The sequence below is a fragment of the Cinclus cinclus genome, chromosome Z (genome assembly GCF_963662255.1).
Source record: "Cinclus cinclus chromosome Z, bCinCin1.1, whole genome shotgun sequence".
Classification (NCBI taxonomy): domain Eukaryota; kingdom Metazoa; phylum Chordata; class Aves; order Passeriformes; family Cinclidae; genus Cinclus; species Cinclus cinclus.
In genome coordinates, this window is record NC_085084.1 from 60,637,612 (window position 1) to 60,650,404 (window position 12,793).

Sequence of the window (12,793 nt, forward strand, 5' to 3'; positions counted from 1 at the left end):
ACATCTTCTTTTTATTCCTAAGTTCCTTCAAAACCTTGTTGCCCACCCAGGCTGGACGCTTGCCTCGTCAACTCATCTTTTAGCAGATGGGGACAGTCCTCTGACAGAGGCTGCTTGGCAGACCACAGCCCCATGAGGTACACTCAGTGCAATCATAAAAGGTCATCGACATCCTTCTGTCCCTATGACTTATTCTTGAAGACAACTGGCTTCATAATGATAAACAAGAAGTAATTAATTTTGCAAAGATTTTTTAAAATATCAGTATTAATATCTATCCTGGATCTAAGTCTAAGGATGGAACAATTTTAAAAAAGCACTACACTTCATAGCTTATAATACATTTTATAATACATTTTATTAATAATGTACTGAAGTCCCAAAAGACATTACAAGTTCTAATTTCCTATAATTGTAATATTTTCCCCCTGCTGCCCCAAGAAAAGCCAAGTAGATCCACAAACCTGGCCAATTAGATCTATCAAGAATCACAACATGATATTCTGGTTTCCCATTCTTAGTTCAAAAATCCAGTCAAAACCTTATCAAAACACTGGACTATGATGTCTTGCCTTTCCTCTTTGTTATTAAGCAATAAGAACCACTTTTCTAGTTACATTAACTGGCTGTATTCTTCTTACATTTCTTGTACTGTTTTGGGGTTTTTTTGATGGTGTAAGAAAACCTTATTACAAACAAGCAAGTAAATAAGACAGCTCTATTGCCTATTGAAAGTGACAAACCTTTAGGGACAAAATATGGGGTATCTAACTTCTTGCTCATTTGCACATTAAAAAGAAAATTCTCATAATGGTATATTTGCACATATAGGAAAAAACTTATTGAAAAACAGGCATAAAAATATAAAAGTCTTTTAAATGTTTTTACATTCTTTGCTACTACCAAATATTTCACTTCAGGTCTTTAGTCAGGATATTTTCTTCTCAAAATTCCTTTAAACACTCATTTTTCTTTTAAATAAGGATCTTATTTTTTCAAAACCTAGCTAAAGTAGAGGCCAGTGAAAGCAGAAGCATGTAAGCAGAATTTAAAATTACTTTTTTAGCATAGACTGCAAATTTAAAATTAGCTTGCTTTAATCTATTGCAAAGAAAGCTCTCTCATGGGAGAACTGTCTTTTTAAGTCTGGATCAAGTATACATTGAATGATACTTTAGCACTGAAACCACATTTAAAATCTGAAAGTACAGACATAAACCTGGTCAATCTAGTTTTCTGCACACCTGCCAAATACATTCAGATGCAAAAATGATCATTTAAAAACAATTTTTGTATTTATTTGTGAGGAATTAATCTATCTTACAGGACAGTATCTTAAAGTATATGTTTTTTCGGATTAGCATTTCATCAAAATATTTCTGTGTTAATGAAGTGGAATTAGTAGATAGTATCAAGTCATGCTGTATTTGTTTATATGTAAACATACCCCTGACACTGCTATTCTCAAGTGCCTATTGAAGAAACAATCACCTGTAATAGCAAGGCTTAAAAGTATAACAAATGTGCAGTTGAAATGTCAGCTAAAACAAATGTGCAGTTGAAATGTCAGCTAAACGTTAGCCAAAGAAATGGAATGGCACTGTGTTACTAGAAGAAAGAGGGCAAGGCTGAAATAGTTGTAAACCAGCATGTGCTTGCAGCAGTCACCTTAAGTGATCTACTAGGGAGTACAGATACATGTAAAAGCTCCATAGATTAGTAAATTGGTATTAACAGATTTAGATACATAAAAAGAAATCAGGATATAACTAATGGGCCTGTCCTGTTTAAACACAGTCTGAAGAACTTGAAACTTGGTCTAACTCATAAAACTTACCTTTAGAGCTATCAGTTATGGAAATGAGCACATACACACTATTGCTTTGTTGAGAACTAAGTCAAAGTGAATCCCCTGCAGACAAATTCATATGATACTTCTCAGGTTTCCAGCTGGAATAAAATGTTTCAATTATTCACCAAACAACATGTATCAGACAGAGGGGGAAAAAAGCAACAAGAGAACTATACTATAGAAAAACATCAAGCTAGAATTGATTACAAATCACCATGCTAAACTTCATAGGAATCACATAATATACAGCAAGAAGCTACAGCTATTAATCAGGAAGGAAGCCAAGAAATTTTTTATCAAGTTTCGAGAATGCAGAAGCACTGTCTGAGCCACATTTTTAAAGCTTATTTTTATTGGACAGTCAAATGTAGGAGCAGGAATCACACTTGCACTGCTGCACTCCTAAAATAACTATTTGTATATTGATTAATATATTAATTATTTAGTTGTACCTCATACAATGGACTGCAGGGTGGCACAACACTCTTACATACACCAGCGGCAACAGAACAATATAGATTTCACAAGAAAATAATGAGTAAATATACAGAGAAGGTACTCTACCCTAAGAGTAAATTCATGCTTCATAGCACTATATTGAGCTGACATACAGAGAACATTCTGGACTTAGATACATGGTGATGGAAATGGAAATTCTGGTTCAAAGAAATCAGTGTCATTCCAGCTATAACAGAGGTCTAATGTACCTGCAAAAGTACCACACTAAGACTTAAGATTAGCTTGGTTTGAATCCAAACATAAGCAACTTAACACAGTACAACTGTATAAGCATTTCTATAAACAGGACTTATGCTAACTATGTAATTCCCAGTCCTAAGCTGATCTCATTAACTTGTTATGAAAACTGGCTCTATGAACTGGATCTTGGAACCAGGTGTCTCATGTTATGACACAAAATATAAGCATGAGATACCTTGAAACTATGGACAGATGAAAAGCCATGGTCCCACAGCCATAAACAATTCCTTAATGGTCAAATATTGGTCAGTGAAAACATGCAGCCTCCACAACTGGGAAGGCTGTTTTTGCTCTTGGTAGCAGCAGCTGCTTAAAAGAAAAAGCGCCAACAGCTGAGCAAGAGGGCAAGGAAGCAACAAGGCTGCAGCCTGGGAAAGGAACACCTCTCCAGCAACATACCACATGCAGTCCAGCATCAGGTGCTCCAATCATATATTAAAGGATGCTTACAAAAGATCCTAATCTGGGCCTGTGTGTATGTTTTGGCAAAAGATGCATACTTCAGTTCTATACCTGTCCTGTCATCCAACCTTCCCCATCCCTGACTGAAGGGTTCTTCAACTAGGCTACCTTCATCTCAGCAACTAGGACCATCAAGAACAAAGATGTCAGGCTAGAAATATGGTACTGGCTCCACAGTACTGTATAGTTACATATAATATAGGATGCAAGTCAGATATAAGTGACTGTTTTGAACACAAAGTTATAATGGTTACTGTGTAATAATTAACATATAGCAATAATTAACAATGTGTAAGAACAAATTAAACGGACAAGGCACGTTCCTAATGAATGTCGGTCTAAAAGCTTTCATTCTACAAGTTTAACATTGACCTGAATTGTCAGTCTAAACTCTACCATCACAGCTACCTCTAACCTTCTCACATATGTATAAAATATATATATATAGATCTATATATGCACATATAATTTTTTTGAAAGAGATTAAAAATAGAACTTAAGAAAGAGCAACAGTTGTCCTTAAGAGACAGCAACTTAAAAAGCTTTATTAAGCTCATATTAGACACCACTCACAATACAACCTCAGTTAAGTTCCTGGAGATCTGGGATAATAGATTCTGTTCCAATTAATCCTGTTAACTAAGGAATGATGGACTTCAGGCAAGAGGAAAGGCACCTCAAACAGATTCAAAAAGTAGTGAAGTTTGTCACACTATTTGACTGAATTCACCCTAACTAGAATTCAACAAGAACATGAGAAAATAGCAATTAAATTATATGCCTAAAGGAGGAGACAAGAACATGAATTGGGAATAGAAAATGCAAGCAGTCATCTATGACAAACTATTCTGAATGTATGAACAGAAAGGGTGGTTAAGGAAGTAACTTCAGGAAGTATAAAAAAAAAAAAGAGATGGCAGCTGCTATTAGTAGATGAAAAGTATTCTGACTTCTGAGTTATTATTCTATGAACGCTTATCCAAAAGTGAGGCCTAACATTGTACAAATCTTCAATAGAGCTGTTGAAAATGTCATTAATAGCTGTCACAAGACACACCAGATAATCAACAGCAAGTTGCCCAGGACGACTGTTGAGCAACACCACACCCTGGAGGGGGTGACATATGAACCAACCATACTCATGAGCAAGAAATCAACTATAAATCAATCTTAGGAAAATGCATAGAAATTCAGATTGAGTAAGAATAAGGATTGCAAGTAGCACAGAAAAATTTGCTGAGCTATAAAATCATAGCTTTAATACCTAAAACACTGAAATTATTTAAAACTTGGTATACATCTGTGAGTAATACTCTGCAGCATGAAACTGCTCCAATATACTGCTCCACAGCCATGAATTAGGACCCTGAAGTGTATGTCAAGTAATGACAGTGTTAGAATTTAATTATCTTGATTAATAAGTCATGTTGGGGAATTATATTCTCACTGATAATAAAATGACAAATACTGCTGGATTACAGACCTAATTTCAAGATTTTAGGAACACATTATTATATTCCAGTCCTAAAGACTAATTCTTCAGCAATATTAAGTAATGGTAAAATATTTGGTTAATGTACATCGTAGATTTTTTTTACATTTTAATCATTTTAGAATCTGCATCACAGTACAAAAAACAGCCTCACTGAGCTGATCTGGATGTGTATTCTTCCATTTCTGACTTAATGTCTCTAATACATACTACAGAAGAAGTCATTCATTTCTCTACCATGCCAAATAATTATTTTTTGCTTGACAGATTCTTTTGGTTGAAGGATATTAGCACTTTACAGAACTTTGGTATTTACATACACTTTCACTTCAGATCAACCCATTAATGTCTGGTTCAGATAACTCAGAGGCATACACAAATTTGTACAGAGGATGTGAATGCCAAAACTAATTGTCCAAGAGAATGCTGTTATTTCAAGCAACTTCCACATGCCACACCAGCAGCAGCCAGTGTCATTATGTCCTAGGCATTTACTCCGTTTTTCTTCTTGCCTATCCTGTTGCTTTTTGGCATTTTCCTCTCCAGAAAAAAAATCACCTCAGGCCTTTCACATATGAGTAAATATTCCTAACCACATTCACCTCTATTTAGAATATCCATTTCCCATTGAGCAAAAAAATTCTCCCACTAGTCTAGATTTAACTACTTGATTGAGACACATACCAAAGGCAAACAGTACTAATTGACACATGTCCTAAATAAACCCTGACCTAGTTAGGGCTTGTAGTATAAGTCTTAGTTTACTCATGTAATTTTTTTAGTAGCAACTAAGGTTGAGAAGGCACTTTATCAAATTACAGAAAATTAATTATTCGATTAAATGCCCATCATGTCATGCCACACCAGATTGTTTTCCAGTCTCAGACAGTCGGAAACGATACTTTCCCAAGCAATCAGCAATTACTACAAATTTACTGCTAGTGTTTCTGCCCAGGACATGGACTTATGGCTTAGCTTTTTAAATAAAAACTTCCAGAAACTAGAACCTTAGGGGTTTTTTTTAGTTCCCATTCAATTTAACTAGCAATCAACTGAAGCAAACCTAACAGTTGATACAAAGTGCAATTACAGCATTCTTTTATCATGAACAGATACATTAGATTGATTTTAATGCAGTAGCTAGGAAAAAAAAGTAATTCCAAACTTTGTTTCTTCTATACCACTTCCATACAATACCACATCAACTGAGTCCAAATCAGTGTTAGATTTCACACTGTATAAAGAGTAAAAGAAACACATCAATATACTGCTAATGTCAAGAGGAATTTTTAAAGTCTGTTTTGCAAGACATGGTTCTTCATGCTACCAATAACATTTCTCTAGCACTGACATCTCTTCTAACCAAAAATACAATCTTTATTATAAAACTTAGAGATTTGTAGGGTTTGACATTTCCATGAAAAAAACTCATAGGAAGGTTCTGCGTGTGTTTTAATTGATGAATGCATGAAGCATTTTCTGTTAACTCACCAATGTCTTTAAAAATGTCAATCTGTACTTCCTCTCACAAATGCCCAATGGTGGTCAGTATCACCCCATAAATAATCAAGAATACTACTAGAGTGGTGAAAGGTGGCTGTTCAGCTATCCATAATTTTAAAAAGTGAAGTTCTTTTACTTTTATTGGTTGATTACTGGATACAAACATGTCAGTCTCTTAAGAGAGACTGACCAGGCAAAACCCCCTAGAATTCATCAGATAAACACTTGGCTATTAAGAACTCTATAAAGAGATTTGAAAATCTATTAAAACACACTGCTACCATGATTAAATTAGTGTTGGCCTTCTTCTTTGTTTGCCTGAAGTGGGGGCACAGCGTACCGTGTTATTCTTTATTTATCATGCTGTGACTACATGAATTAGTGCAAGTCACTCTGTATCACTCTGTACAACAGTGGTGATGGGACTATAAGGAACAGGCACAGCAATCAAAGCTTATGGATATGGTTGCCTGAAAGCTGGACTTCCAGATCTACAAGGCATCCTCTTTTTGCTCTTTTAATAACACACCCTGGAACTTCCAACTCCAAAACCATGCCCCAGGGATCCACACAGGACTGCCATGAATATCCATTCTTAACCTCACACAGAATTCCACACTGGAAGTTTAACTTCAAGAATGAAAGAACTACAAAGCTTTAAAATAAAGAAGGGTATCCTTAATAAAGGCCAACTGGCACTGACTACTATCAATAGCAGTAATTTAGTATGCCCAGGCTAGATTAAGACAACAAAGCTGAAGTTTGTCCATATATGAAGTTTTTATAATATGCATAATTTTATCTCATCCACTGACCACATAGCACAACTTTTATCTTCAGTTTCAGCTTCCAACCTGTTATAAACCAATTAAACACCTTTGAGGTATTTTGTCTTATGTGGACAAAAGCAAGTCAGTCAGCATCATATACTGACTTTCATCATCCTCCCCCAAACTTAATTCATATGGCCAGTTCATTATTTGATGTAATCCAGTGAGTATACAATATTCATCCTTTGTTCCTCTGTTCCAGAGAAATCAGCTCTTTTCAGTCCCAATAGTCCAACCAGATCCCATATTTTTCATTCAATGAAAGGCTACTGTCACACATCTGTTCTGGACATATAACAATACGATTCTGCACTTCGAACACTAAAAAAGCTATGCTAATAAGCATGACTTTAACTAGGATTCTTTCATCAAATATAGGGAAGAGATGAGTGTCTCACAAAATATCCCTGTAAAATTATCTATCAATCCATACCCAGTGCAAAATAAATGATAAAACAAGAGCAGAAGCAACTGTGGGTTTCTGCATGTACACTCATGTCTCAATTAATACTATGACTTATAATTAGACTCATCTGAGTAAGACTACTCAGCAACAGCAACTTTCCAAATTTATGCTTACATTTTAACAAAATGTGGTTATTCTATAATAACAGTAGAATTAATTATGCACAGAAAATAATTACATTCCCCATTGGATTCAAAAAAGCATACCTAATCCAAAAGAAAGCTTTATGAAAACCCAGCACCCTTTTCTATAAAGGAACATTACAGTCATCAACACCATCTTATAGTACAGAAAAGTTTACTGAAGTACAACAGATTAAGACAGAAGTAGTTAATACATCTGACTCTGGATCAGCAAGATCAAGGGAAACTGAACGTACTTTAAGTTTGCTGAAAAATAGAGATTAAGAGTCTCAAAGAGTTGAGATTAAGATATCAACTACATCAAACCAGTGCATTTGAACATTATGCCAATAAGAAACCTGACATCCCCTCCTTACCAAATTAATTACAAGTCATTCAGCAAATAATAACTTCCACTGACAGCAAAGTGACACTGACAGTTCTCATACATTATCATTTCAATACTTATCAGCTATTGGTGTTTTTCTATGCATTTAAATACATGCTGGAAAGTTTATAGATACTGAAGACATTACAAAGATAGAGAAGTATCAACTTAGGAAGTAAACTCCTGCCTCAGGAAGAATATCTTAAATATTTATATTTGAGCATAATCTATTTTCAATTGAAAACGTCAGTTAAAAAATAAAATATTCAATTTGCTACTAAATAACTATCAAGCCAGAAGCATCCATGCTAAAACTCTAGCTTAAAAGTATAACCACTGAAAAACAAAGAATAATTAGAAGACAGTTTCAAAAGTATATTTCTATATCCTAGACACATGAAATGAACCAATAGTATTCCTCAACTTCTAAAATTTCCACAACAATAATTTTAATTGCAGCTAGATATAACTAATTGGAAATTATCAGTTTTTAGGGATACCATCTGTCAACTGAACTGTCAAATCCCTTCACAAAGCACAAGCCTGAACAGAAACTGAATTAAAATATCCAATTAACCTTCAGAACTGCAGGAGCTTTTAATTCTTTCTCTATGTATTCAAGAAGTATGTATTCAAGAACTTAAAAATTCAACTCCAAGTTACCAAATCTAACAAGTGTCAGAAAGAAAAATGCTACCTGTAAGAAGTTCCAGTGTAACATACATCCTAGTCTGAAGACATGCTCCCCAGTTTCCCTTTGTAAACTGCCTTGTACCAAAATATTCCAGCAGCAATGGCAGCATCACTATAACTTCTCACTCCACCACCACAACTGGAATTCAGGCTGCTGAGATGTGCTGTACAGCATGGCTGCAGATGCCCTTTGGCTATGTCCTTGCCAGCACCCTCCTGTCTCTGTCTGGTTGTCATGCTAAGCTCTTGCCTCTTGAGAGATTTTTGGAAGTTCTGATCATAGGCTCAACAGACTGCCATAGATACACCTCAGTGAGAACTCCCTAGAGATCGCTGTGTACAATAAATTCCTGATTAACCTGCATCTTGAGGAAGTTTTAGAAATGGAAACAATTTAAAAAAAAATAGTTTAAATACAATACATGATCTGCTTAAATTTTTAGATGGCTGCAATACTTGCCAGACATCTAAGTGTAAAAATCTCCTTTTCTTCACAAGCTTTTCTCTATAATTCATGTAGTTGATATAATCAATCCAGTCTTTTTTTTTTATTTTTCCCTAAACCAAGAGGTGTTTAATAAAATTCTATTTGTAAGCTGATTATTAGTAAGTCTTGTTCATCATCCTTAATTCAGACTGAAAAATCTCCACATATTAGGTGGAATAAGAACATACATGATAAGATTTAATACTACTACTTTAGTAATTTGTGTGCTATGTGAAAGTACAGCTATTTTTACTCTAAATCACATAACTGGACAGACTATTTAATGGTATTGAAGAAAGACTACAGCATGTTTTTTTACAACCATTAGTCCTAATGTGTATTGTAATCCTGAAAGCCAAAATAGCAGATTTTTTTTTCTTTACCTTCTAAGGCCAATTCTTCTTTTTAAGCTTTCAGAGTCATAAAGGTTGGGAAAAAATTCTAATGTTTTCAAGTCTAACCATCAACCCAGGACCACCTTATTCACCATTAAACCATGCCATCATGTGCCATATCCACACTTTGTTTGACATTTGCAGGGATGGTAACTCTGCCACTACCCTGGGCATCCTGTTTCAATGTTTTACAGCCTCTACTATGAAGCATTTTTACTGTGTAATCTAGACCTCCCTTGAGACAACCTGATGGTATTTACTCTCATCCTTCCACTTCCAACCTGGAAGAAAAGACTGAAATACAACTTGCTACAACCTCCTTTCAGGTAGTTGTAGAGGGCAATAAGGTCCCTCTTCAGCCTCCTCTTCTCCAGGCTAAGCAAACCCAGCCCCCTCAGTCGCTCCTCATAACACTTAAACTCATTTATACATAGGCTCTTTATTCCTACCAGTCCATTCTAGACTTTCTTTTAGCATTTGACAAAAAACAGTAACATACTAATTTGTCCAGAGAAAGAAGTGCAGAGAAGAACATCTTCTCTTGGAAGCCAACAGAGCTGTGTTCAGAAAGTCAAGAAACACAGCCAAAGAACCATCAACTTCTTTTTAAAGCAAAGATTATGAAGGATGGGAACCTCCTCTGGGAAGCTGGTCTGGGGTCTTAAAGTGACTCACAGGAAAATCTCTGCAGCCTTTAGAGGAAGACTGTCTATCCACTTACAAAGACCTCTAATGTAAGAAATTAAAAGTTGTTTGCCAAAGCCACAAATTAGAAGAGGGTTTTTTCTCATTAGAAATTCCTTGCCCTGCTCCACAGTGTTCCACTGATGCCACTGTCATAAGTAGATGACCTAAAAGAATTTGCCATACTTAGCATGCTTGCTTTCACCACACACAAATATATAGCACCTTAAAACATGAATGATGGCAATAATAAAATAGTACTTACTGTAATCTCAGCCTTGCTCAGACAGATAGAGCCTCTACAGCCATACTCTGTTTCGTCTTCAGACTTGTAATAACTGAGTGTGCTACTTTTCAGAACTACCCATCGATCCTGCCACCCATGAATGTAGTTGGTCCACTGTAAAAAAAAATTCCAGAGATCAGCCAATAGAAAGATAACAATAAAATAAGAATGATGTATATTTTCTAGGCTTTTGAGCACCCAAAAAAAAAGACAACTTATTTTTACAAGTTCTTCCCAAATGAGAACTTCTTTCTGCTCATAGCTCCTGGAAGAATTTTACAAACTCCTAAAGCAACAAAAAGAAGTTGTTTTGAAGGGTCAATAAGACAACAGATGTCTGGACTCCAACTGCACTGCCAAGGCCAGTTACAGAAAAGGCAATAAATATACCGATAACATAAATTGAGGAAAACAGGGAAGGGGAAAAAAAATCAAGCATTAATGACTAAGGTGAATTTAAGCACCTGATTTAAAATCTGAAGCTAGGCCAAAAGGCTTAGGTGGAACATATATAATATTTTATATAAAATAAATTATTCTAAAGTTCTCTTAATATAAATACAAAAATGCCATTATCCCACAGCACAGTAAATAACTATTTTAGTGCCTAGATGAGCCCATGCTTTATTCATTTAACCCACAGAAACTGCTTTAGGTTTTAATTTTAATTACTTTCACAAGGAAGATACCTGGTTACAGCACACATCCAATCATTTTTTGCTATTCAGATTTTTCTAGGGACTCCACATTCACACACTGAATAAACCAATATTCCGGGCACAAATTCTGGATTAATTCTAGAGAGATCTAGTAAGAAGTCACCATAAGCTCTGATTACCATTTGCAACACCTTTTTGCCTGCACTTGCTAGAATCATATGAACTTCACAGAACCATCTGACACTGACAGAAAATCAGGAATATCCTGTAATTCTGACAATACACTAATACTTATTAACCAGTCATGGTGGAAATGTTATAGATTTGATGAAAATAGAAACAAGAGCATTAAAACTAATCTTATCATGAAAGCTTTTATTTGATTTTGACAAATGAAAAAAATTTCTTTTATGAAAAAATCTGGTTAACATTTAAGTCTATCCATCATTCATCACTTTGCAATCTAAAAAATGAGGGGGAAAAGTCAACTAACAGTCTCATTCCCACTTCATACTACATACATTAGTTAACACATATTCCATAATTACCACGTTAACTTTTGTACTAAGATGATGATGTCTAAGAAAAAAAATAGTAACAGAGAAATTGTTAACAATTTTCAAATGTAGGGAAGACCTTGATTTGCTCTTAAAATATAAAGCCCTTTTTCATCTCTTAATACATCTAATTGCGAAATACAGCATTACTTAAAGAAAGCTCAAGTGTGCTTAGTACATGAAGTGGTAGCACAAGCAATCATAGAGGTGTATTATTTCCTGCCTTCCTCTCTTCCCATCTGTCATGTTCCCAACTCCTCCCAGGAAGTGAAAGGCAGAGCCCAAAGTTATTCTTGAGGGAAAATAAAGCATGGAAAAGCACCTTTCTGTCTCTGAAAAAGTTAACAGAAACATACATAGCAGTGAATCTTGCATCTGCTGTTGCAATCAACGCTTGCCATTGCAATTCAAATGTCCCGTGAATTAAGAGGCTCCTCAGTGTAAACTTGAGTAGGCACGAGGTTTTGCCAGAGAAAAGACCGATGTTTTTCCAAACATCTAGATTCTAGTGCTTCCTGAAGCCTCTCCCATGGAAGTTCTTTCTTTGTATCCATCTTAAATCATTAGCAGGAAATACAATGGAAAAAAAATCTAGAGTTTCAAAACTTTTCATAACACCAGCAGGACATACTTCTAACAAGTTTCTCTCACCAAATTACTCCCTTTCTTTCACAGCTTTTCCCTTTACTGAAGGGCAGAACTAATAAAACTGATATGCACACAGTGAACTCCAGCCTACTTCTATGATTTTAGAACTTAACTACACACAGTAAGTTATTAAAAATAGGTATTTCCTTAGCATAAAGTTCAGTATGCTACCACTCCATTTTGATTAATTTACTTCAATAATTACTGAGGTATCAACTAACAAAAGGTAACCTTACCCCTCAAACATATTCATTGTGACAGGTTTCGCCATACTTGACTATTCAGATTAAATTCCGGGTTCTCATGGGAAAGACAGTCTCTGCTACACTCAGCATAATCATCCAGAAAAGTAAAATGTTCGCACGTATCTCAGCTAGAATGTCTGAAGCTATGGCTTCACCTGCTACACCACTCAGAAAGAGCACCTGGACTTTGTACTTAATTTGCTAACATAAAATTAATTACACCCCACAAATTACTTCCTTTCCAAGATAGACCAAGGAAAACCTT

General features: G+C 35.3%; 1 protein-coding gene across 5 annotated transcripts in view; it reads right to left on the reverse strand.

Moving 5' to 3' along the window:
- Positions 1 to 12,793, reverse strand: part of CERT1 (ceramide transporter 1) — a 79,177-nt gene that overhangs the window by 65,063 nt on the left and 1,321 nt on the right. For all 5 annotated transcript variants that reach the window (XM_062513003.1, XM_062513002.1, XM_062513004.1 and 2 more), the window contains exon 2: positions 10,399 to 10,533. In XM_062513003.1, the coding sequence (XP_062368987.1) occupies positions 10,399 to 10,533 (135 nt within the window). The remainder of the gene's footprint in view (positions 1 to 10,398; positions 10,534 to 12,793) is intronic.